At 44.3% G+C, this 26,197-nt stretch overlaps 2 protein-coding genes across 6 annotated transcripts; one reads left to right on the plus strand and one right to left on the minus strand.

Annotated features, from left to right (window-relative positions):
* Positions 1–5,111: 5,111 nt before the first annotated feature.
* TMEM109 (transmembrane protein 109) lies at positions 5,112–14,674 on the minus strand. Of its 5 annotated transcripts, none has more exons than XM_083498616.1 (5): positions 14,577–14,637; positions 9,736–10,184; positions 8,513–8,781; positions 7,804–7,906; positions 5,112–6,323 (listed from the first exon to the last, which is right to left on the minus strand). In XM_083498616.1, the coding sequence occupies exons 3-5, from the start codon at positions 8,747–8,749 to the stop codon at positions 5,941–5,943; spliced, it is 723 nt and encodes a 240-aa protein (XP_083354742.1). In that variant the 5' UTR covers positions 8,750–8,781; positions 9,736–10,184; positions 14,577–14,637; the 3' UTR covers positions 5,112–5,940. The 5 variants fall into 5 exon arrangements, with proteins under 5 accessions (XP_083354742.1, XP_083354743.1, XP_083354744.1 ...); XM_083498617.1 differs by having other exon boundaries at positions 9,736–10,227; positions 14,577–14,620; XM_083498618.1 differs by lacking the exon at positions 14,577–14,637 and adding an exon at positions 10,848–11,041.
* Positions 11,199–25,518, plus strand: PRPF19 (pre-mRNA processing factor 19). The gene is made up of 16 exons (XM_083498189.1): positions 11,199–11,371; positions 15,958–16,107; positions 17,047–17,123; positions 17,522–17,663; positions 17,767–17,840; positions 17,931–17,993; positions 18,400–18,441; positions 18,605–18,679; positions 19,636–19,711; positions 21,220–21,329; positions 21,608–21,763; positions 22,093–22,162; positions 22,779–22,864; positions 24,347–24,517; positions 24,799–24,904; positions 25,056–25,518. The coding sequence occupies exons 1-16, from the start codon at positions 11,353–11,355 to the stop codon at positions 25,151–25,153; spliced, it is 1,515 nt and encodes a 504-aa protein (XP_083354315.1). The 5' UTR covers positions 11,199–11,352; the 3' UTR covers positions 25,154–25,518.
* Positions 25,519–26,197: the final 679 nt, after the last annotated feature.

Raw genomic sequence — 26,197 nt, forward strand, 5'->3', positions numbered from 1 at the left:
CCCCATCTCTTCTGTACTGTATGTGTCAAAAGTGGAAACAAAGAAAGGGAAACAGAGAGGGGGGAATGCAAGCAAATGGAGACTGAGAGCACAACCTGTTTTCTGTTCTGTGGCCTCAAATGCAGGGAATTGTGGGGAAGTTAAATTCTTGGACACTGTGCATAGCTCAAACAGTTGCAGCATCATAGCCAGAGAAACATTTCCCCTTAACGGCTCAGAAGGATCGTCAGTTTGCAGTCCAGAGGTCATTTTCCTCATCTTTAGCTGACCCTGCACTGCTAAAGAGACATCTTTGCTTGCTCAAGTACTTTCAAGTTGTCCAAAGCAGGTTCAGAGGCAGCCCAAGACATTTTGCTGCCTGAGGCAGTGCAGCAATTGGTCGTAGTGCATCAGTAGCAAAGACAGGTCAAGTTATTTTGATGCCTGAGGCAAAGAAGACAAAACAAAAGCTCATAAGCATCTCTCCCACCTCTTCTTGTAGGTGAAAAGACAACGAGAATTGTATTTTGCAGCCCTTTCCATAGGCATCTGTTTGGGCACTCACTAGTTGATGCTAATTTAATTTAATTTAATTAATTAATTGATTAATTAATTAAGTTAATTGCTAAATGGGGTATGTTGCCTTTGGGACACAGAAAGTGACCTGCAATTTTTGACATTTTTTTATTGTCTGGTTTTGCAACTTTTTATTGGGCATCAAAACTCTGCCAAATCCGTTTGACCTGAGACTGGTCTTACTCTGTGCCAAAAGCAGAGCACTGACCCCATGGGCTCTGAGATACTCATAAGAACATAACAGATATGCAGGATCAGGCCAAGTCCAGCACCCTGTTCTCAAAGTGACCAACCAGATGCCTATGGAAAGTCTGCAAATGGGACCTGAGTGCAACAGTAGTCTCTATAGGTCTGATTCCCCAGCCACTGGAATATTCAGAGGCACACTGGTAGAACATAGCGAGAGAACATAGCTGTCATGGTTAGTAGCCCTTCTTCCCTATGATACGTCACCGGTTTCACAGCTGAGCCCTGACATTTGAAACAGGTCGGCTTGCTAGATGCTTTGAGGGGTGACTGTAAAGTGAGCTGTACTGTACAGTCTTCCTGTCTAATAAGGCACCAGACACAACTATGTGTTTTTGAAATGGTACAATCAGCTTTGCACTTGATATGTAACAGTCACAGTGCAGCAAGATGAGATAAGGAGGCGCGGGGGGGGGGGGGGAGGCAAGGAGACACTCTAGAACTTGCAAGCAAACCGAACACAAGAGGACAGTGGCTGCGCAGGGAAGCAATTAGAGACGGATCCGGAAAAGAGAGCAAGACTGAACACAGAGAGGATTAGAACATAAGCATCTTTTAAGATCAGAACATCCCAACCGCTGTCTTCCCAGAGCCTGTCCCTAGGGGATGGGCCATATGAGTGGCAGCAGGATATAGAGGATAGAAAGCTTTTTATCTGTGGGATGCTAGTTTAAACCCAACAAAGGCTAAATCAATATTTGAAGCCATTTGTATATTCAGCACATTTTGCTTGTTTGTTCCTGCCTCCGTTGCATTTAGAATCCATTTGAAAATGAAATTCACAAGGAGACTGTGACATTTGGCCTCAGCCAGATGTTTCCCAATAGTTATTATTTTGAGTCTTATTAATTTGCTATTTTCGTATTATGGGATTGTCTCCTCGCCATCACAATTCACAAGGCAACCTTTTATTTGATGGATGAGTGAATAAATAAGTGTGGGGTGACACGAGGCTCTAATGAGCTGAGCTTAAATATTTGACTAATCAAAGGATTGCTTTTGATTTATTTATACATCAATTAATTCATTTATTAAAAACAGACAAAAATCAGATTTGTTAAAGGTCTGCAGAGCATGCAAGATCAGTTAACATATTGTTAGCTGATTAACAACTGAATGAGAAGACACTGTAAACCCAAGGTTGCGAAGTGAACAAAATCAGTTTCTATATCTCGCAAACGACCTCCCGCGGTCTCATTATTAAAAGCTGAATTGTTGATACAGCAGCGTCTTCATGGGATTAGGTCAGGGAGTTCCAGCACGGGAATGAGGGCAAAACTGGTGCTGGGAGCTAAGATCTGAGCTCAGTTCCACCCCTCCACTACAAGCAAGAGCAATATGTTCTTTGTCAGGAAACAGTAACCAATGATGTGGTGCATCATAGGTACAATTCATACAGTATGGCAGGGGTCCCATGTAATGACCTCCAAAGGTTGTTGGACACCAACTCCCATCATCCCTGCCCATTGGTCATGATAGCTGGGGCTGATAGAAGTTGGAGCCCAACAACATCTGGGGGGGCCTCACATTGACTGCTCCTGCAGCAGGCGATCTGGTGTGCCGGTTGGGGATGGGAAGTCTGGGTCTTCTGGCACCTCATTTAAAAATAAAAAAGACTGTGCTGTTATTATTTTAAAAATAACCGCAAACTTGCCAAACTTTAATTTGAAACACCCACTCTCCAGCCTGGTAACCTGAAATGTCCTCCTGATGCAGGATTTTTTAAAAAATGGCTACTGGATGTGGAGGCAGATTCAGTCCTATTAGGGTTAGCAGAACAGGGCAAAGCTAAGATCAGGAAATGGGTGGAGGCTGAAGAGCTTCCTAAACTTCTAATAAGCTGTAGAGTTGCAGATAAGAGTGGTTCATGGGCCCAAGGTCTCTCGGTAGAAGGCCATTCCCTATGCTCCTAGTGTCTGCTTTCTCTTGCTGAGGTTATTCAGGTTCGAACTTGTGGAACTGATTAGGCTTTAAAGCAGCAGCTCACCCCAAGAGCTATTTGCTGGTGCAGATGTGTAAGCAGTTGGGTTGCTGTATAAATGGTGGGTGGTGAAAAGCTATGGACTGCTTTTTAATAAGCCCAGAGATGCTGCCCAGAGGTGCCACTGTGCAAATTGCTGTTTGTGGCGTGACAGTTAAAGAGAGGCTTCTGCAGCAGGCTTCGAGCCAAATTCGTATTTATAAAAGGCAAAAAGGCAGGGATGAGAAAATCATTACATAACAATGAGAGGACCAGGCACGAGAAACGAAACCGTTGAAAACTCTTTGCGTCTTCAGCTTACCCAGGAAGAGCAGAGAATTGCCAGAACTAATCTCTCATTAGGTCCTTAGCATCACCCAGAGGAAAGAGCTCGGTTTCTGGGCCAGGAGATTTACCGGCTGGCTGGTGTTACTGACTATATTCATTTTTGCAATTTGTGGATGTGAAGCAGGTTGGCTCTGCTGAATATTACCTCTTAACTCCCTGAGAATGGCACAAATGCTTCCCTTCTGTGAAACTCCATCCCCTGCTCACCTGCACGCACACACCCCTCTAATCCAGGCAAGCACACAAAAGGCTCCTGTGCAGGATGATAAAAGACACAGCATCTCTGCCTTTGACTGTGTTTGGATCCCACATGCAGGGGCTCTATAGATTTGGATGGCAAGAAATTGGGCATCCATATACTTACAGTACATTTCTACCTCACAGAGGAGGCATCTGGAGAAGGCTTAAGTTGGCAGAGTGGGATATGCATTTCAATGGTCTAATGCGTGCCCTGCACAGCTCCACATTCAGATCCTGGGAATACCGGGCACACAATCCACCCAAGTGTTATCTGCTTTTTAAGTCCCATTTAGCCAACTGCATGCTGTCTGTCCAGATTCATATTCTGGCTTCACACCTGTATGCAGTAGTTTCAGGTATTTGAGGGTTCTTGAGCAAAGGAATGCAGTCCCTCCCCACCACTGTCCATTCAAGGGTCCTCTTCCCGTGTCTAAGCTGTACAGCTACCTGGGAAAAACCCATAAAGTGAGCAGCAGCAGGCAGTGACAGCAGAGCAGCAACAGGAGGGGAACCTGGAGGTTGGGAGAAGGCTCCAACAAATGCCCACTCCTGGTACTAGGCCTGTCTCTATGGTTCATGTACCACACCCTTTTTACTGCAGTGTAGTGGGAATATAGAAAGCACAGCTTTTCTGCTGCAGAGGCAATGTAGGGTTCCCATAGGAATTTATCTACGGCCGGCCACTGCTGCTCTAAGTGCAGATTTTCAATAATCAGATACCCTGATCCTAAGCCAATTACTCATAAATAAAAGAGCAGGGTTCAGATCCCCACTCAGTCATAGAGCACTGAGCAGACCATGTTTCCTTGAATAGTTAACGTCACTTGTGCCATGTGATTTATTGCTGACCTGCTCCTGATACCCACTCCCAACAAAGTCTCAAGGTATCAGCGTCCGCCAACATTTTAGTGCATCAAAGCCTGGAGAGGAGTCATCCGGGAGAATCCTGGTAAAAATGAACTCAGGGACATACTGAAATAGTTATTAGACACATTCACCAAAGCAGCCCCAATATTTTCAGCTACATTGCAGTTTGGTATGAACTGTGAAAATGCACACCTCTGTGTTAGAATAAGGTTGCAATACTATGCAAACTTAGAAGCAAGGGCCATTGAATACACATCAGAACATGGGGTATGATCACTGAACATGATCAGATCACAAGATAGCCTTGCAAACATACACATAGGTGCACCTATTTTTAAAATATTGCCTAGTGACTGGGTCAAACCAAGAACAGTTCCAGCTCATACTTTAGACATTGCTGCTGAGAGGGGCTTATAGTGGTCTAGCTCAGGGATTGACAGTTTGGCAACTTTGAGGTCTTCCGCAGCAAACATGAAGTCTCTGAGCCCTGCTTCCCTAGTCACTGCCCCTCTTAGTCATGCAGCATTAGGGGTGGTTAACGTTTAATTTCTTGAAGAGTAAGCCAAATGAAGGAGGCAGCTGACATCCCATGTCCTCTTTCAGCTTTATATGCATTTAAAGGCAAAGTTTAATTCTATTGGATCCAACTTTTACTCAGACCCCTTGGCAAAGTGGTGGGGTGTGCTTCTCTTACAATTTATCTGGGGGAGAGAAGCAGCCAGAAGGTGCTATTCAGAGAACATGCTAAACAAAAATTCCCCAATGTGCCAATGGCCCTAAAAGGTTGCCAACCCCTGGCCTAACAAGTCACAAACACCTCGTAGCAGATTCTGCATCACCTCTGCTTAAAAAATGAAAGGATGACTGGAAACACGCACAATAAAACCAAAGAGAAAATGATTAAATACGGTTTTATTTAGAAGTGTAAAAATACCCCATTTGTTTAAAAACTGGCAGTTTAAAAATATATGTTGGTAAGAGATATGTGGCTTATACCATTGAGTGAGTTATGCCTCCAAGCCAAAACAAGCAGAAAAAGTACTTGAGTCTGGGCTTGTGATTCCATTTGGTAGAGGTACAAATTCTGTCTGGAGGGAAGAGCTACAAACATTCACTTTTGTCTATGGCTTATTTCTGCCCAGAACAAAGCAGCTGAACGCTACTTGCCATTGGTTCTACATGAGTATCTTTGGCTTATAAGGAGCTGGAAATGAAACACGCTTTTCCAGCATATGCATGCATACACACACACACAAAAACACAACATTGTGGTTTGTTCTGTTGTCATCACAATCATGACAATCAGCTTTAGCTTTCAAGAAGGCACTTGCCTTTACTGTCCGATATACATACTGGCATGCTGGTGAAACATACGAGACCGAGATTCTCAGAGCAATCTCTTCAACACCCCTCACTTCACCAGCAAGCTCATCATCCAAGAGGAAGATGAAAGAACCCAAAACAAAACACACGACAGGAAAGTCAAGAGATGGAGAGAGCTTTTAACAGTCACTGGAGTGACAATTGGTAAGATAGTATCCCAGAATCTTTCTTCTCCTGTACAGAAGTTCCATTAAGTATTTGCATGTTCTTGCTTAGCTATGAGTGAAAGACTTACAAGAGAGCATCAACAGTCTAGGAGGGAATCAGGGAGTAAGTGAAGACAGGCAGAAAACAGTTGCCTCTTATTGAAGATACATGGAGATAATAAGCTTCCCAGAACTTCATTCTTCATCCAGGTGCTTGGCAGAGCGCCTCTGCCTGCGCTGCAGCTCTGCCACTTGACACTTCAAGCTGCGCACTTCGGCTTCTAGTCGGGCCCCGGAGTGGTTTGACCCACTCAGCCAACCAAGCAGGACATACAGTGTAAGTAAACCTGACAGAAGCATAGTTTGCACAGAGCGATCAGGCACTGAGGTGACAATAAACATAAAGCAGGCCCCAAAGAGGACAAACTTGAGGCCCCACATGATGCGGCTCAAGATGGCGATCAACACACTCAACAGCAGCGACAACACCCAATAACCAATCAGAGCAGCCAGGCCCCAGAGCAGCGCTGTCTGCACCTGTTCAGGGTTTAGCTTCAGGAACTGAGTTGCACGCTCCCCTGGAACACAAAGGAGAAAGGGAAAAGTTTTATAAAATCATTCAACCCAGTGTGGCACTACACCATTTCATGACTATGGCACCACTACATTCCAGAAGGAAGCATTCCTCCCACAATGCATGGGTAAAGGCTCCGCTACTAGTCCTAAGATGCTGCTGCTGCTAATAGTAGTAGTAGTAGTAGTAGTAGTAGTAGTAGTAATAATAATAATAAGTTTGATAATAAGTATCAGCAGCAAGAATACTACTGGCCCAAAAATGGAAGCAGGAAGAATTACCATCAATAGAAGAATGGAGAATGAAATTAATGGACTACGCACAATTAGATAAACTAACAGGAAGGATCCGAAACCATGAGATTACAAGTTTACCAATGACTGGAGCAAATTTATGGACTGACTATATGAAAAGCATTTGTGATACACAAATAATGTTTGTGGGTTTACAGGAAGCTTTGTGAAGAAATAATATTAGAAACACTGTAAAAAAGGGAATAAGGGAATAGGTTTATTTAAAATAAAAGGCAATGTTAAATTTAGAATTGCGGATAGAAGATTAGAAAACGGAAGATTCACGGATGAGCTGAAGGAAGTCAAAATTATGTATTTGTGATAATATTGAAAATTTATGTTTAAATCTTGTATTGGAAACTGAATAAAAATAATTAAAAAAAACTATTTAAAAGAAACTATTTACCTGAAATACATTAAAATTAGATAATAAACGGCTTTTGAACAATATTTTCTGAACACTTTTTACAAAATCCATTTCACTTTTGGTGTTGTTGTCACCTTTGTCATTTTAAAAAGATCAGATTCAATTTGAAAGCTTTAACCCACTGACCCTGAAAATCAATTTTATACACACAGACGAAACATGGGGTTGGAATCTAATTAACCACTTCTGGATGCTTAAAGACTTGGATATGCCTAGAGGGATTTAAATCTGTACAACATTATCTGCCACAATCAAAAACACCATTTGGAAAGTCACATCCAGTTCACAAGCAGGAAGTGTATGTCTGAGAAATGCAAACACCTCTTGGGCAAACATGACTCATGCTGCATCTCTGAGCCAAAATAACAATAAGAACAATAATAAATTAGGAACCAGTATGGGTTCAATCGTATTCCTATATGCCAATCCCAACCCTGCTCCATCCCACCACCACCACTGACATAAGTTTAACATCACAAACCTATGCTTTGTTTGCTTGGAAGACAGTCCTACTGAGTTGAGTAGGGCTGCAGCCTAGGTTGCTCATGCTTTAAAGACAAATAAGTAAGAAAGGGGGACTGAATATGCAACATCTTTTGGACTCCTGGGGTGGTATTCAGCTATGTTTGTCACAGAGTAAACCCACTGAAATGAACAAACATGGCTAAATTATGTTAATCAATTTCAATGGGTCTGCTCTAAGTAAAATTTAGTTGAACACCACTACCCTGTCTTTCCATCCAACCTATCCCCTGGTCACTTACCAGCTATTCCAAAGGAAGTAAGGAGCTGCCCTGTAATTTGAGCCACAACAAATAGTGCTGAAGAGATCCCAGAGGACACCATCCAGACCAGGGAAGAAATATTCTGCAAGAAGAGAAGATGCACACTTGGGTGTTTTCTATTCACTCCACTACCAGCTGTCAGAATTCAAAAGGGCTGTCCCTTTTGTCAGAACCCATCTGCTTGGGTAACAAAATGTAGCGATGGATAGCTCCCTCAGCTGATGAAATGAGTGGGAAAAGAGCAACAAGATGACATAAAACTGGTCAAAATCAGTTTTGTCATAGATTTAATTTAATCATCTAGAAAAAGCAGATGGTACAACTCTCCTTGGACTCATACCAACTCTGAACAAAGCTAAAGGAATGTATGCTGGAAATGTTCCCTCTTGTTCAAAATCCCAACACAAAATAAACTAGCATGTCAAGGCAAAACTCTGACTGGTTTCCCCATCACCACCACATAGCAAAGTGTTCAATTCTGTAATCCCCAACTGAATTCTAAAGTGGTTCAATCCAGAAAGATCTGTTCACTGTGCTTTTCCCCCTAAACATTTAGCTTATTTGTCCACCAGTTAGCGACTTGCCACAGATACATGAAAACCACTAAATATCATCATCATTTTATTGAATTTATATACCACCCTATACTCCCAGGTATAGGGGCAGTTCACATGAACTTCTTTCTTACCTCATTCAATATTCTAAAGTTCTCTCGTCCAATCAAATCCTCCATTGTCTCGCTCATGGCACGACCCACTTGGGACAGAAAGTCCGGTTCGGCATACTTTGCTCGCTTTGGCTCATTCCGGTACTGCTGGGCATCGGTTATTCCTATGTGAGTGAGCACAAGCAGTGCTACTACGGCCAAGATTGGTTTTGGCAGGGGCTGGAAGCAGCTCCGTAAGGAGAGGCCCCATCGAGTCATGACTCCTGCTGTTGTCTTTGCAACGAACTTCTCTGCAAAATAGGAGAGATCCCTAAAGTCATGTTTATCTGGTACTGCAAGCAATCTAAGGAGTGACAAGGATGACATTTTAGCCATGCAAATATATGCTACCTCTTCTCACTACAACACCCACTACATAAAGAGAAATTAAGTAGGAAGGTGAGCAGAGCAGACTACTAAACTAGATGAAACCATTAGTTCCATTGCCCCATGCCAGAGTCAAATGTAAGCAAAATGGATTCTGCATACAGTACAAACAAAAAGTCGAACTTCATGCAAGAGGATGACCTGTACTAAGTACATTTTGCATGCAACAAGACAAACTGTGTTGAACAATAGATGTAACTGGATGAAGCACACACCCTCTGTACAAACACTAAGCCAGGGGTTGGGAACCTATGGCTCTCTAGATTAAGTTGAGCTCCAGCTCCCATTAGCCCCAGGCTAATAGGCAGATCAAGCAGCTCTCTAATGAACGCTGAAGACCACCGTACTCCTGTCTGCTCTGCAGTATTTTTCTAGCAACCTATATACAGAAGGACGCAGGGGGTCTACAAAGAGGAAGGTGAGACTCTCTCTTGCGGGTGCAGGACTGACTTGGTCTCAAGTCACTGGGTGAAAAGTCTAAATAAAGGGCCACGACCCCACATCCCCCTCCCGTTACAACCTCACTCCGCCTCCCAAACACAATTCCCCCTCCCCTGTTTTTCTTCCCATTTTCTGAAGCCCCTCCTTAGCCTGACTTAGTCTCTCCCCTGCACCTGTTTACAGAAGCGCAGGGGATGGCCTGCTCCCGCCTTGAAGTAGTTAATGGCACGAGGGAGCTCTTGCTCCTGGCTGCTCCCGAGAGATTCGCGCGAAGATTCCCACCAGCAGCACCGACCTGAGCAGGAGGGCGCACGCGCCGAACGGGGGCTGCTGATTGGCCGCCGCCGAGGAGAAAAAGCAGAGACGGGGCTGCTTACCTGGGTACTTGGCCTAGAGGGGAAGTCCGGAGCGAGCAGCTTTATCGCCCCCCCCCCGTCTTTCCATTCAAATATAGCTCCAATCCCCGTTGCACTCTGGGAAATGCAGTCCAAAAGGAACGAGCAAGGGGCGCCACGCTCTATCCAGGAGCATGCCGGGAATTGCAGTTCTTCTTTACAGCGACTTTCACACCAGTTAAAGCAACCACGCGCTTCCAATTATAGCGACAGATATACTTTGCTGTCTGCTTCCCGCGAGAGTCCTTCCCGCCGCAAATAGTGCGTCGGATCCAATCACAATTAGGCTCGAGGGTCGTTACTGGGATTTTACATTGTCATTCGGTGGGTGGTGCCGCCTTCAGGCTCCTAATTATGGAAGATATCTAGGTTCTTATCTCGATATGAAACTTCAAGGCTCCTTAAGGCATTTCTGCTGCCGCTTCTCTTCCCTGGGATGGAAGGGGAGATCTTTTTAGGAAGTCAGGAGGGAACCTATATTGCAGCGCATGTAGCTTTAATTAACAAGAAGAAATAGCAAAAGAGCAGCTCCCCTCTAACTTGGGGAGTTTATATCACGCGAAACCTATGATCTGACTTTTGAGCGTTTTCTGCACGCTTAAGAAAAGGATTTACGACGCTCCTGCGGTGTATTAACATCACAGGGCAGAGATGGAGTTGAGACCGGGCTGGATTTTCAGCAAAACATTCTCCTTACCAAACGCGTATCGGATAGCACTACAGTGGTACCTGAGGTTACATACGCTTCAGGTTACAGACTCCGCTAACCCAGAAATATTACCTCGGGTTAAGTACTTTGCTTCAGGATGAGAACAGAAATTGTGCTCCAGCGGCGCGGCAGCAGCAGGAGGCCCCATTAGCTAAAGTGGTGCTTCAGGTTAAGAACAGTTTCAGGTTCAGAACTGACCTGCGGAACGAATTAAATACTTAACCTGAGGTACCACTGTAATAACCTCGTTAAACTGCAGAGGACAGCAAGAACCACTTCTGCTCTCCTGGACAGCGTTCAGGCAGGTGTCTTTGTGCCCCGCTGCCCTGGCGTGCGAACACCCTTGCACTTCCCAATGTACAGTACTTTAAAAACAAATACCTACGAAATAAGAGCTAGAAGGAGCAGCAGCAGCTGCTGCTCCATCTGCTACTGCAACCCGATGGATGCATTCCAATTCTTTAGCTCTCCATTGTTCTCTTGAATTTTGCCGCGAGAAAGAGGGGCGCGGAGCAAGAGCGGAAAGGCTTCCAAATACGGATTGGCACGCGCACAGCCGAACGCGGCTTCTCCTCGGTCCCAATGCATGCCGGGAGTTGTAGTTGTTGATCGGCACCGCTGGAGCCCTCCGGATCCGGAAGGTGGCTGCCTTTCCTGGTCCGTTTGGCCTCGCAGCGATTCCTTTGCTTTCCTTCCTTCCGGAAGTGCGGGGGCGGGAGGAAGAAGAAGAAGATTCCGCTTCCGGCCGACTGCTGGAGTCTCCCGCGCGCTGGCGTCTGGCGCGCGGTACAGTTTAAAGAAGCTGGCCCCGGCCACCGGAAGTAGAACCCTCCTCCTCGATCTCGTGGCCCGGAAGTGGCCGTGAGGCAGAGACCGAAGAGGCGCTCGCCATGTCCCTCATCTGCTCCAGTGAGTGGCTCGCCTTCGCCTTTTCTCGTGCCCCTTTCGGCCTTCCGGCTCCTCACAGCATGAGGGGGCAGGGGGGAAGGGGAGGGAGCAGCCAGTGGTCTACAGTTGGTGGGGAAAGGGAAAGGGGGGGGGGGTTGAGGGTTCCAACCACAGTAATGCTGGTCATGAGGATGTGTTAAATACATTGCTGTGGGCGGTTGCATGGCTCTCTCCTGTGTCCACAGAGCTCCCCATGCCCAATCTACTTGCCCCAGACCTTTAAAATAACCCAGTAGTACAATTCAGCAGCAGTGCTTTTCTGGTCCCCGGTGGAGATGCTGAGGCTGAGAGTGTGTGGTTTCCCCAAGACTGCCTGACGAGTTTATAGAAGAGATGAGGTTCCAACAAGGGGGGGGGGGCTTCCTGCTTTGCAGCTCTGTCTCTTAGGGATGGTGTTTGTGACATTTTCCAGCTTGGTTTTATGCATGTTCATTCAGGAGTAAGTCTCAGCATACCTGAAGTAGCTAAATCTTTAGTAAGTATGTTTAGTTTTGCAGCCTCAACATTTGAGCCTCAATCTTGAAGCACAAAACTCTGGGTTGGATCTTTTAAGATTAATCTTAATTGTCTTTCTGAGGGTCCAAAGATGTTGGAATGGCAGGTAAATAACATTCTTATGACCTTGCCTTTCATTTCTGGTAACAAAAACAATGGGTTACCCTGATCTGTCAGCTCAGAGATGAGAATGGACCCATTGGGTCATATAGACTGATCTCTGCCAGAAGACAAGATAGCATATGCTTTTATTCTGTATACTGCTTTGCAACATTTTATACGAAAATGCAGTCTGTAATCATGTAAATAAATAAAAAGATAGCAAAATTTGGGCCACTGTTGTTATCATGGACAGGTACTTAAAAGATTCGCTTGGCAATGGGCACTGTTGTTACATTGTATTTATTAACCATTTAGTTTTCTTATATTTGTAATTGTCTGTAATTAATTAAAGTTATTAATTAATGTCATATTAAGGTGATGGAGTGCTTTACAGAATTTGGTAATGATATCAGAGCAGCTGTTCCTATTTTTCAGATAAGCAACTGGGAATAAGTGGGGTGCCCAAAGCTGCTGAGTTATAATGTGAAACTTGGTTATTATACATTCAATAAGCAAAATAGTCTTTGATCGTACAGGCATTTCTTTGAACAGGCACCAGCCTCTGATTAACCTTCTTAATCAAACCAGAATGTAAATTTAGTTTACCATTACTACATAGTCTGTAATGAGAGAACCTTATTTGAGTTATTTTTAGTGCAGGAAATACATTATTATAAAGAGGTGTTTGCACACTTCTGGTTAGCACTTTAAAAATACTTTTGGTGGTGTGCTATTTCCCCCTCCCCGTGTTATTCTACAGATGGAATATATCTTTAACAAACTTGTATAGTTCTGCAGAATTAGCAGGTACAACAGAGTAGCACAGACATCTTGTATATATGTAGATCACCTCCTGCTCAATGTATCTAGAAAACAGACTTGCCGAGTGAAGTGGATTTAAGATTTTGCTTTTAATTACTCTTTAGGCTGTTTTAATGCACCTGTAATTGTGCATTCAGGTATGTGGGTGTAATTGGAATTCTGCATCTCGAGGCATTGAAAAAAACTTGTGGGTGTGATTTGAATGCATGACTTCTCTCTCTAGGACTTCAGGCTTTCTCAATCATATTCTATCAGATTCAGAAGCTCTTACTAATTCTCTTTAGAGACTATGACAATCCTAACTGAATGTTAACTAATTTTAACTTTGTGCTTCACAGGTACCACATGCCAAATATTAAAGAGCATTGTTTTTATGATCGTTAAGATTATCGAATGGCCTCTACCCTCAGCTCTTTAGGTTTAGTTATTTCTATATATCTGGATTCTTTATACTTTAGGCCAAAATTATTTAGGCTTGACTTGGCTAAGATGGACAGGTTTTCTGACTCTCAATGGGAAAATCTAAATTATTACCTAAACAGTACTAGATGGGAAGCAGCAGACAGTAATTTTTTTGGCAAAGGAGTAATACTCTCTCAAGGTCTGCATTCATGGGTGGCACACACTTACAGTTCTTACACACTTGCAGTTTATTGCACATGTAGATGATTTCTGCCTTTTTTTTTTATCAATACAGCTATCGCCTGCTGATTTCTTCCCCAGTCACTAATCCAGTTTAGAATTTACACATTGCTCATCAGGGTGTGTGGGGAGGAGAGCCCCATTAGGCTAGTTCATTTGCTTCTGCTAGAACGCCAGTTAGTTGAATTCAGGCCATTAGTTTTTAATCTTTTATTTGTACGCCACTTTTCCAAAGTTAAAACCATGCTCAAGGCAGCTTACAACAACAAAAAATACATAACTAGAAACATAACAAAAGTACTCATAAACACAGTGTTAAAAATTAAGATATATAAGGTAGGTGCCAAATAGCTCCTTAACCCAAGGTTGCAGTCGCCAAAATGAAATGTCTAGTTGCCATTTTTGGGCAAGACAGTTCTAAAGTCTTATTTTCCAAATGATGGACTGATTGATTCTCAGTTAAACATCTGTCATTGAGCTTGAGCTAGGTTAAGAGCTTTGAGAACTTAAAGATGAAAAGTCACTTGATCCAGGGACAGCGTATATATATTGCCCTATTCCGACCTCTCTTTTTTTAATGATGTCTGCTCCTGCTCAGGCTGCACAGAAAAAGCAATTTGGTTCCAGAAATTCATTGCGATTGTGCAGGTAAAATATAACTGATAGAATTCTACAGGATGAGGTATTGGGGTGCGGAAACAGTCCAGATTCAGTGATCCCCAGATGATGGAGATGTCAGGCGCCATCCTAGCCCCCAAGCATCTTCACTTGGTCACAAGTGGTCGAAAGCCAACTGCAAGATGCGCCTGGCTAATTTTGAACACCACATAAACAATAAACACAACATACAACAAAATCGAACAATTCCCACATAAATCATAAGATACAAAATAAAGGTACAAAAAGTTAACAGCAACAACCCCCTCTAAACAATACTGCAGCCGAGGATTCTGTTCTGCGGCCTCAGCTTTTGTAACTGGAGTCATTCAGGGCCCCGCCCTCCCAGGTCAGGTAGAAAAATGTTTCCAAGGCAGGGAGCAGGTCTCTGAGGATGGGTTCACATTATGGTCAATTTATGAAAAACATTCCTATGTTGAGATCTCACCGGTAATGTCCAGGAATTGCTATCCATGTTGTAACATTTTCCTGCTCCTGCTCCTGCTCCACATAATTGGCTGCTGCTTGTGGGGTGGGGAAATGGGCAGTGCAGTGATGTCATGAGGCAGGAACAAATAGATCTGTGACATACAATGTAACCCTTCAGCATTAGGCTGCTAGTTGGCAGGATTTTCTAATATATGTGCTTCCATGACTGAAATTTAACAAGTGGAAGGGCTAAAATTCAGCTTTGACCATTGTGCATTGATGTATAGCAATTGTGTGTTAGACATCGGGTTGGTTCCATACCAAGTTAGCTGAACCCAAGTCCCAAACTTGATCCTGACGCAACCCATAGTATGTGACATACTGTGCATCTTTGGTTGGTAGGCTTTGTGAAGTCTTAGAATCATTTAATTGTAGAGTTGAAAAGGGACTCTGAGGTCTTTTGATTCTGTGCTTTTGCTTTTGGTGTCAATTTACAAATATGACATGAAGGAATACAAATATTAAAACAGTTGCATTTGATTTTTTTTTAATCACTATTGGGACAGAAGAAGAATCAGAAGAAGAAATTTAAATGTCTTCCTTTTTAAACTTAAATAAGTAGTAGGAACACAGTCTTCTTCAAAGCTTATACATGCTGCAATTTAAAGAGCACATGAATGTGCTTTTTTCTGTGGCAGGATTTGGGCACAGCCCAAATTGATTGAAAGATTGTGTAGTTTAGTGCATTGTGTTATGGCTCAGGTCAGCTTAGGCAAGGAAGAATAAGTTGCACATGAGTACATACTGGAAGTTGTGCCTGTCAGGAGTTCAGTGGTGGCTGATGCCCATTGAGTTTGGTAGGGCAGAGCAAGAAGTCAGAGGCCAAGGGTAGGTGGAGCCAGAGGCAATGACTAGCAGACTCAAACGATTAGAGTTTTGTCCCCATTCTCCCAGCCGAGTTCTACAAAGGTAACACAAGAGTCTAAAGTGGAGGAGGCAACAAGGGCCACCTCCTTGGACCGGATGTAAGAAAGAAGGCATATGTGGTGGGGGAAGCACTGGCTGAGGGCTGAGGGCAAACACAGGCTGCCAGTGCAGTGCTCCATTCTCCCTGCAAACCAGCCTCCATTGTGAGGGCCAGTTCTTCACACAATGCCTAAACTAGTAATTCTGGAGCTTGATTAATTTTGTAGTTCATGCTCTTGTTATGCTCTTGTTTTACAAAAGTATAGATAATCAAAAAGAAACAGGATGTGCTACAACATTTTTACTGTAGATTCCATTGGGCTGGGATACTTCATTTCCCCTATTAATTCTGTATCTCTACTTCGTAAAGTGCTGTGAAACATGGATGGTTGAATGACTTTTGCCAATTCTTTCTATTGTCCCTTTTCTTGCAGTTTCAAATGAGGTGCCTGAGCATCCCTGTGTGTCTCCTGTCTCAAACCATGTCTATGAGAGAAGGCTGATTGAAAAGTATATTGCAGAGAATGGGACTGATCCAGTGAACAACCAGCCACTGTCTGAAGAGCAACTCATAGATATCAAAGGTGAGGAAGGACAGAAGAGTCAGAGGCACTGGAGTCTCCCTTGTGTTTGATAAACAGTTGAGTGTGGAGTTGCCAATCTTAGTCTTCTCCTTTTAAGACCTTGGGTGGCAGGGAATTCTTGAAACCTGATTGCTGACTGATAAAGGGTGTTGTGCTTGAACAAATGGTCAGAGATTATAGAGTCTGAAAATACTTGAAGAGCACAACATTAGTTACCCTTGTTCCAGGGTATGCTGAAACCAGGATGTTATGAGGTACTAGTCTAGCATATTGCACAACAGGAAAAGCTAAATCAAATCTCTGCCTTGCTATTTTGTTGTCTAATATGACTGTTCCAAACGCATCAGGGCCCGGTGAGCTTATAAATGGGTCTAGATAAAGGAAGGGTTGCTAACAAAAGTATTTGGTGATTTAAACCAGAGGTAGGGAGCTTGTGACCCTCCAAATGCTGTTGGTCTACTTCTCTTACCATCACTGGCCATGCTGGTTGAGAAAGATGGAGTGTAGGACCATCTAGAGGGCCACAGCTTACCCACTTTTGCTTTTAACCCAAGAGCAGTCTGCATACTCGCCTCAGTAACATCAGCATCTATGTCCTCCCACTTACCTTCCCACTTCAGCAAAACTCCCTCTACCCCAGCTCTTCTTCTTAGCTTGCTTGTGGTTCCTTCCATCTGACCCACAATCCCTGTGGCCTTCTGCTCCCTCCCACAGTTCACTTTTTTGACTTCTCAATGCATGGATGTCATGAGCAATGGATAAAGGCAAATAGGTGGTTGTTGAATTGCAGCAGTTAAAAAAGCTTGCAAAAGGCATGTGCCTTTTGAAACATTCTTCCAAGCAGCCTTGATTTTAAAGGCGTGTAAGGCAGGTTTGTAAGGATAATAATGGACGGCTCTTTCTGGAAGTAATTCTTTCTTGTTCCTTTGTAATCCCCAGTTGCCCACCCAATTCGGCCAAAGCCACCATCTGCTACTAGCATTCCAGCCATTCTAAAGGCACTTCAAGATGAATGGGTAAGTATCTTTAAAATATATATATTGGGGGGCGCCTCCTCTGCTTGCTGAGATGATGGAACTGGAAACCATGAATGCCTAAAAACTTTTACCGCTTAGCCCACAGGATAGCAGCTATTACTTTGTTTCAACCATAGACTTATTATACTTCTACGGACTTTCAAAGATTGACAGACCTGTGTTCATTTGTTTTCAAATGTATCAGAGAGTTTACAAGTATACACATTTTGTTTTTGTTGTACTAAATCATGTATATTATGCAATAAGAATTACAGTGCTATCTGGTATACTGGTCTTTGTGTTGTTTGTGTTGTTTGTGTTGTTTGTTGTGTTAAGTTTGCAACACAGGGGTTTGTTGTTCTGTAAAGATCAGTTACTATGCTGATGTGCTTCCTTAGGATGCTGTCATGCTGCACAGTTTCACGCTACGCCAGCAGCTGCAAACTACACGTCAGGAATTGTCCCATGCACTATACCAGCATGATGCTGCCTGCCGTGTCATTGCCCGTCTCACCAAAGAGGTCACTGCTGCGAGAGAAGGTAAAGACTCAGAAGATGATATGTTCTTTGGGTGATGTCCAGGGAAGCAGTCCACAGTGCCAGCTTTAACCTGCCAAACCACCTTTTCTCTCTCTCTTCCCAGCTTTGGCAACTCTGAAACCCCAGGCTGGCCTCATCGTTCCCCAGGCTGTACCTTCTTCACAACCCAATGCTGTGGTAAGTCACACACATGTATCAGTCAATAATTCTCTTTGTGCTCTGTCTTTCTTCTCTGGGCTAATCATGCTCTTCATTGTCTTCCTGCAGGGTGCTGGTGAACCAATGGACTTAGGAGAGCTGGCTGGAATGACCCCAGAGATTATCCAGAAGGTAAGAAATATCCCTGGCTTGCTATTTGCCATCCAGATCATGCTATAGCTATACAGTTACAATCTCCCAATCTGAGCTCTATAGCTGGCTTTGTTTGTAGGAACATGCCACTTTCACACTGTTGTGCCTTCCCTTTCTACATTACGGCTGCCGTGTCTAACAGGACAATCAGTTGCAGCTTCTTCCGCTCTCCTGCTCTTCGGGAATCACTGATAGCACCCTGGCTGGCAAAGCAAGCAGAAAAGGGTGGGCAGACAGATGCAATAGCCTCTTCTCTGTCCTGGGGCCATTCCCCAGCAGCAACAGGCAAAAAGCAGAGTGGGTCAGCAGCATTGTCCCCTGCTTATTGAGGTGCTAGCATACCATGCTTGAAGCTGGCTTCTCCTAATGCTGTTCTGTTTTGCAGCTTCAAGACAAAGCCACGGTGCTGACCACGGAGCGTAAAAAGGTGAGTGCCCCTATCTCAATATTTGCTCTACAGGTGGGGAAGCACTGATTTATCCAGGGGTGCTTGCAGTATGTTTGTTCTCATGATTGCTGCAAAGGTGCAACTCCCTGTGCTAGGATGCTCCTGTTACAAGGAGTTTAGTTCTATGTTGTCTTTTTGGCAGAGAGGGAAGACCGTGCCGGAGGAGCTGGTGAAGCCGGAAGAACTCAGCAGGTACCGGCAGGTGGCTTCACATGTGGTAAGTATGGTGCTCATAATTTATTAGGAAGGCTACCATGAAGGAATCATCTCATTTAAGCCGAACACTTCCTGGGTTTTACCAAAAATACTGTTGAGCATCCTCTCTCCATCTGAACTACTCTGCACTAGCTATCCATTGATCTAAGCCAGGGGTAGAGAACCATGACAGGCTACTTTGACAGATGGGCAGGATTCCACTCACCTGTCAATCACCTGATGTCAGGTGACAAGCAAGACTTGAAAGCACCACTGACCGGTGCTGTCTTGAAATCTGCTTTCTGTAGGGGTCACCCAATGCTGGAGGGCATGCTGTCACCACCTACCATCTGATACATGATGACAGCAACCCTTCTTTGCCAATGAACAATTAGGAGTACACTTTAAGGCTCTCTGTTGTGAATTGGAAGCTGCATCTCTGCCTGCCTCACACCTGATCTCTTATATGCCAGGCTTGGACTGGAGGTTTTCCTTGTCTTCTGGAAGTTTAACCATATTTTGCAACATGCTGGCCTGGAGTGTGAAGGCTCTGAGCTCTTGGACCTCTGTTGCCTCCTCCAGCCTTTCCAAATTAACAATACTTGCTGCTTTTGCGGCCGAGACCAAACTGGTGTTGCTCTTTGCTACCAGCTTCTCTCTTGATTCTGGAACAGCTTCAAGCTCATTTACCATTTGATTGCACAAGGAAGTAATTATTAATACCAGGATCACCACTGTTCTTTCATTACTGTTGCTGTGGGCTTGGAGCCGAGTCTGCAGATTCCTGTCAAATCATGAGGAAAGACTGTTCTATCAGGGATACAAATTGGGAAAAGTTTGGGATCAAGCCAAGTGTTTGCAGACACTCCTCTTGTATAAGATGAGTCGTTTTGCTTGACTCTTGTTGAGATGAAGCAGTAGGCCCTCTCTCATCCTTTGCACTGAAACGCTAATGTCAACAATGTTGCTTTTGCACAGGGACTACACAGTGCCAGTATTCCTGGCATCCTTGCTCTCGACTTGTGTCCTTCTGACACCAACAAGATCCTCACAGGTATGTTAAGACTTCTGTTTCAGTTCCTTTCCTGAGTAAAGTGTTAGGACAGTTTGAGCCAATGGGGTCCTTTGCTCTCTTCAAAAGCCACTTCTTCTCCTTTGGTTCCATGCTTGGGTTTGCATGTAGGTATGGGCAGATCAACCTATTTTCATTCCAGGTTACTTTTGCTTGTGGTTGATCTTGGGTCTATCCTGTCTGGGGTTTTGTAGATTAAAATGAAACTACAAAAACATTTCAGATATTATATACATTTGTCCTGTGAAGTACTCATTTCTGTATGCTTTCCAATGCATTTCTCCCTAAAATACCGTATTTTTCGCTCTATAACACGCACCAGACCATAACACGCATGTAGTTTTTAAAGGAGGAAAACAAGAAAAAAATATTCTAAACAAAACAGTGGATGTATGATTTTTGTGGTTCATGCTGTGGCCACAGACATGTGATCTGACGGTGAGTTTGGGGTAGCCCAATGCAAAAATCCTGAGGATCCATGTGGATCCATGCTAAAGTCGCAGGGGCGCTGGGGGAGTGAACAGGAAGCAGGAGGAGGAGAACAATCCCTCTCACACACACAGACACACGGAGTATCAATCCTAAAGTCACAGGAGAGGCAGGGGCGCTGGGAGTGGGAAGCAAGAGAAGGAGAACGATCCCCCCCCTCTCTCTCTCACACACACAGTATCAATCCTATAGTCGCAGGAGAACGTAGGGGCTGGGAGTGGGAAGCAAGAGAAGGAGAACGATCACACACACACACACACACACACACACACACACACACACTATCAATCCTAAAGTCGCAGGAGAGCGTAGGGGCTGGAGTGGGAAGCAAGAGAAGGAGAACGATCACACACACACACACACACACACACACACACACAGTATCAATCCTAAAGTCGCAGGAGAGCGCTGGGGCGCTGTGAGAGAGAACAGGAAGCAGGAGGAGGAGAACGATAGCTCAAGCACACACACACACACACAGCCCCTACAGTGGCTGATCCAAAATCGGACAGCAAAAAACTGCAGGCAGGGACAGAGAGCACGGGGTTGTTTTAAAGCAGCCAGCGCCGCTCTGCTTTTTTCCCTCCTCGGCTAGGCTGGCTGAAACGTTTTTCTGCTACTTAGCAGCTCAGTGGGGAGAGAGGGACAGAGAGCACGGGTTGTTTTAAAGCAGCCAGCGCCGCTCTGCTTTTTTCCCTCCTCCCCGGCTCGGCTCGCTGACAGGAGCCGCTTACCCCCGCTTTGCAGTTTCAAAGAGAGCCACGGACTGCTCACAACTGCAGCGGATTCCCCTGCCATCCGTAGGCATTCGCTCCATAACACGCACAGACATTTCCCCTTACTTTCTAGGAGGAAAAAACTGCGTGTTATAGAGCGAAAAATACGGTACTCATTTTTCTATGAATTTTGTTTTTGCAATGCATGAGTCCCAATACAAGATGTGCTGAAGGAGTGTAGGGCGCTCTCCTTCACTGGGCCTTTGTGGTCTTTTTGTTTTCCAGGTGGAGCTGATAAGAATGTTGTTGTCTTTGACAAGACCTCAGAGCAGATCCTGGCGACACTGAAAGGTCACACCAAGAAGGTCACCAGTGTAGTCTTCCATCCTTCCCAGGTAAAGACTGTCTTTTGTTGCCTGCCCCATTCCCTCCACCCCATGCCCATTATTTATATTTATTAAAATATTTAATATAACTTTAGCGTGTTGTTGAATTTCCTCTGCAGTTGCCTGAAACAACTGTATGATCTCCCTTGAGGTCCCCTCATAGATAGAGAATGCACTCCATAGGTCGTCTCATGAGCTGATGATTAAGGACACAACTGTTCTGAATTCAATAAACAAAGCTCTTGTTTCAGCCTAACTCTTTGGGCTTTATTTGCTCTCCCCTGCAGGAACTGGTGTTCTCGGCTTCGCCAGATGCTACTATCCGGATCTGGTCAGTCCCCAGTGTTTCATGTGTGCAGGTTGTGCGTGCCCATGAGAGTGCCGTGACAGGGTTGAGTCTCCATGCCACAGGCGATTACCTACTGAGCTCCTCTGATGACCAGGTGAGATCGAAACCAGAGGTGGTCAGGCCCAGACTGTGTTAACTGTAAAGCTCTTCATGCTAAAATGACATCTGCAAAATGTGAAGCTGCACTTGCTTATTTGCTTATTAGCTTTCTTTTAAACATTTCTTAACATAACAATTCTTCCAAAGTGGTTCACACTTTAGAGATAACAATTAATAAAACAATCTAGTTCACAATGAAAAGGTACAAACATTGACATTTTTTTAAAAAAATCCAAAACATAAAACAGTAAGGATTAGTCAAAGCAAGCTTTCCAGAAGAGACATTTTGCCATATACAAAACCTCCACCTTTCCTCTCTTTCAGTATTGGGCTTTCTCCGACATCCAGACCGGCCGTGTTCTCACCAAGGTCACAGATGAAACTTCTGGCTGTGGTAGGGGCTCTGCATTTGGTATTTTGGTGAAACTTGCTTGGGCGAGGGGAGAGTCTGCATGTTTAGTGTGGCTTTGTTTCGCCATAATGTTAAACCATAGTTTAGTGTTCTGAGAACAAGCATAGCTTTCCTCCAGCCTTGTTCACTCCCCTTCCAGTACAGCCTCAAGGAGAAATCCAAAAACCGCTGCTTCTGGTTTTTGTGTAACCACAGCTTGCAGTGTTGGCTGAACCTGGACAAACCGAGTTGTCACGGCTGTGGTTAATGGAAACAAGTTAATATCAAGTAATAGTTTATTTGCTTATTTCAACTGAGCTTATTTAAGGTTAATCACAGTTTAGCATGTTGCACAAACTCTAAACTGTGGTTAATCTAAACCAGAAGTGGCAGCTTCTAGTCTACTTATGATTGCACTGGGGAAGAAGGGAGACTTTTGATGAGTCTTGTGCAGAGGGCTAGGCTCATTCTCATAAAGCTGAACTATAGATTAGTGTCATTCCCAAGCACAGCTCATTCCACCCACATGGGTGGAAGAAGGCTGGGTAGGGACTTCATTTCCCTATAGGAATGGCTTACTCTCAGCTTTGTGATGATTCACTATCTCCTTTCTCTGCAGCGCTGACCTGTGCCCAGTTTCATCCCGATGGGCTTATTTTTGGGACAGGAACAATGGACTCTCAGATTAAGATCTGGGACTTGAAGGTGAGAAAAGGCTTGGAATATTGAGCTTCTTCATGATATCTACCTTAAGGATAGCTGATGATGTTATGTGACACATATAGAATATTCCAGAGTGCTTTATAAATGCTGACTCCTTGTCCATATTGTTGAATGAGAAATTGCATAAAAGCTAGGCTTGCACAGTCATTTGAGATCTCAAAAGCCTGCTCTGCAATAACTCAGAACAGGGCTTTTGACATGACTGTCCCAGTTCTGTGGAAGAGCATTCCTGTTGAGATATGACAGCCACACGCTATCTGCACTTTTTGGGGAAAATGGAAGACATTTGTGTTCCAACAGGCTTTCCCAGGTGGATAAATGGGTATTTGCCAGGAATGTCTACTTGTTAGGGTTTTAGTCTTGTTTTAAATGTATATGTTGTTTTTGTTGTTTTAACTGCTTTTGATTATATTATGTATAAATTGCCTTGAGACAGTGGTTTAGAAACTAACTGATAGACATTGATTATAATGGTACTAATATGAGCAAGGAATACTCAAGAGGTGCTACTACTGCCCATTCTAGAGTTGGAACTAGATTTAGAATAGCCAAAAATTCTACTACTATCTTCTAGATATCTCCTGTAGTTTTTGTTAAGTGAATGGTGCCACAGACCGCCTGAGTGGGTTATGCAAACCCTCTGGGGTCCACAGACCACCAGTTGAGAACCACTGAGTTAGAGACATCTCACATGGATGTCATGAGATAGTGGTGCTTATTAACATGCTTAAATTTTCTATACAATTTCAGCAGGAGTCTTCTAGGGCCCCTACTGCAAGTTCTCCAACATCAAAAGATTCATTTGCCACTGAAAACTCTTTGGAAGCACTTCATCTTTTCTTTCAGTGACTCTTAACCTGTTTTGGGGCCCACGCTGTGGGTTAAACTACAGAGCCTAGGACTTGCCGATCAGAAGGTCGGCGGTTCGAATCCCCGTGACAGGCTGAGCTCCCATTGCTCGGTCCCTGCTCCTGCCAACCTAGCAGTTCGAAAGCACATCAAAGTGCAAGTAGATAAATAGGTACCGCTCCGGCGGGGAGGTAAACGGCGTTTCCGTGTGCAGCTCTGGTTCGCCAGAAGCGGCTTAGTCATGACCCAGAAGCTGTATGACCCAGAAGCTGTATGCCGGCTGCTACATGACCCAGAAGCTGTATGCCGGCTCCCTCGGCCAATAAAGCGAGATGAGCACCACAACCCCAGAGTCGGTCATGACTGGACCTAATGGTCAGGGGTCCCTTTACCTTTACCGAAAGACCAGTTTTAATTACCTGTCTACCTGAAAGTTGCTATCACTTCCAAAGAGGAGCCAGACTCAAAATGCCATGCAGAAAGTATGTCACAGGGAGGATAAACTCACTCTCTTATTCACTGTGCAGGCAGGGAAGGTGTAGAAGCTTTGCATCCTTTGGGAAGATAGGATCAGGCCTAACCTGTCTCTAACACATACTGACTTGTTTTTCTCAGGAACGGACCAACGTTGCAAACTTCCCAGGACACTCTGGCCCTATTACTAGCATTGCCTTCTCTGAGAATGGGTACTACCTGGCTACTGCTGCTGACGACTCCTCTGTCAAACTCTGGGATCTGCGCAAACTGAAGAACTTTAAGACTCTGCAACTGGACAACAACTTTGAGGTTTGTGTGACCCTCTCTTGCTCTAGTAGGCCTGTATTCCTTCCCTTTCTTTTCTTGACAGCACTTGGAATTTTCTCAGGTTCCTCCCCATCATTTTAAAGCCCAGTGCAACCATTTTCTCTACACTTTTGGCAGCTCTCTGAACCTTGCACAGCTGCTTCCTCTAGTTTGGCGCTCCTCCTTTAAATGGAAAGAGGTTGCTTCTGCCCCAGCCTGAGAGGACTGGGCCCAGCAACTTCTGAAGTGGATGTGTTCATCTCAAATACCCTTTTCCTCTTTAGGTGAAGTCCCTCATATTTGACCAGAGTGGCACCTATTTGGCCCTAGGAGGCACTGATGTCCAAGTCTACATCTGTAAGCAATGGACGGAGGTTCTCCACTTCACAGGTAAGGGAGGTTCTGGGTCCTTTGTGCCATTCTTGAGGGGCTTTATATTCAGACATTTGTACTATTGGCCGGTATCACTGTTTGTGGTGTGTGAGGTGACAAAACAATGAAACAATTTCTCACTCAACTGTCTTTGTTTCCTTTCCTACAGAGCATAGCGGCCTGACCACAGGAGTGGCCTTTGGGCATCATGCTAAGTTCCTTGCTTCGACAGGCATGGACAGAAGCCTGAAATTCTACAGTGTGTAGTTTCTCCTACCAGGATGCGATGAGAGCAGAGCCTATTCTTCACTGTAGTGTTGAGATAATCGGGGCAACCATGGGGCACATGGGTGGGGGGTGGGAGGGATATGGGGGGGAAATAGGGTGCATCATAGCTTTTTATCTTGGTTCAGGCTACTTGTAGAATGGAAAGTTGAGCCCAGTACTAAATGGATTTGTTTTCCTCTGTTCCTTCAGCTTTGTCTGTGCTGTGATTGTAACAATATTGAGCCAAACCCATCCAGTGTTGACCATCAAATTAGGGTTGGTGGCAGGAATTAAGGCTGAGGAAAGGGATGGGGAGATGTTCAGGTTTTTTGTATGCAACTCTCTAGTTTCATTAAAAAAGAATATTAAACTATAACCATTTAAGTGTCTCAATAAGCAAATGCGCAGGGAAGCTGTACCTCTCTCACACACACTCAAGCATAAAAACATTTCAGCCTCACTAGGTACTTTCATATCACTAGAAACTTATGAGACACAGTGGAGTGAAATATCAGGCTCTCACTTTCCCCTTTATGCACAAGAAATTAAACTTTAAAGGGATGAGAACGTATACTGACAGACCAAAATCTGAAAGTGGGACAGACATTCCCCTTGCCATGCTAATGAGCTCCCAGTTTGGATGGGAACTTCTAGCTTGTTGTAGCGCCTGATGTTTAACTAACTGGAGGGTAATGGCAAGAATTGTAGGACACTGGAGGTTGGACCTGCTTTTATTGCAAGCAGTTCTGTGGACCAGTTATGTTATCTTTGGTTGTCACCAATAAGCTTTTCTCTATGTAAGTAATCCACGCAGTGGGGAATAATTTAGGGCTGCAATACAATTCAACTTCTTGGGAGTAAGCCCTTTGAAACAAGTGGGACTTCTATGTATCTTCAGTATACACTGATCAACATTCATAGAATGCACCATTACCCTCAATTGTATTAGACCAATGTCCCATCTAGTCCAGCATCCTGTTCTAAAAGTGGCCATCCAGGTACTTGCATGAAACCCTCAAGCAGGATCTGTGTGGAAATGGTTTT

This window comes from Podarcis liolepis (genome assembly GCF_965112155.1).
Source record: "Podarcis liolepis genome assembly, chromosome: 1".
In the NCBI taxonomy this organism is placed as follows: Eukaryota; Metazoa; Chordata; class Lepidosauria; order Squamata; family Lacertidae; genus Podarcis; species Podarcis liolepis.

Bases quoted from the DNA above. Each gene is read 5' to 3' on its own strand.
- PRPF19 (XM_083498189.1), top strand. The intron at 17,994-18,399 runs GTAAGAAATATC...TCTGTTTTGCAG, and splicing joins CCCCAGAGATTATCCAGAAG to CTTCAAGACAAAGCCACGGT. The intron at 19,712-21,219 runs GTATGTTAAGAC...TTTGTTTTCCAG, and splicing joins CACCAACAAGATCCTCACAG to GTGGAGCTGATAAGAATGTT.
- TMEM109 (XM_083498620.1), bottom strand. From the start codon at position 8,749: ATGACTCGATGGGGCCTCTCCTTACGGAGCTGCTTCCAGCCCCTGCCA. The intron at 7,907-8,512 runs GTAAGAAAGAAG...CTCTTCTTGCAG, and splicing joins ACTTTAGAATATTGAATGAG to AATATTTCTTCCCTGGTCTG. The intron at 6,324-7,803 runs GTAAGTGACCAG...TTTGTGTTCCAG, and splicing joins TACTTCCTTTGGAATAGCTG to GGGAGCGTGCAACTCAGTTC.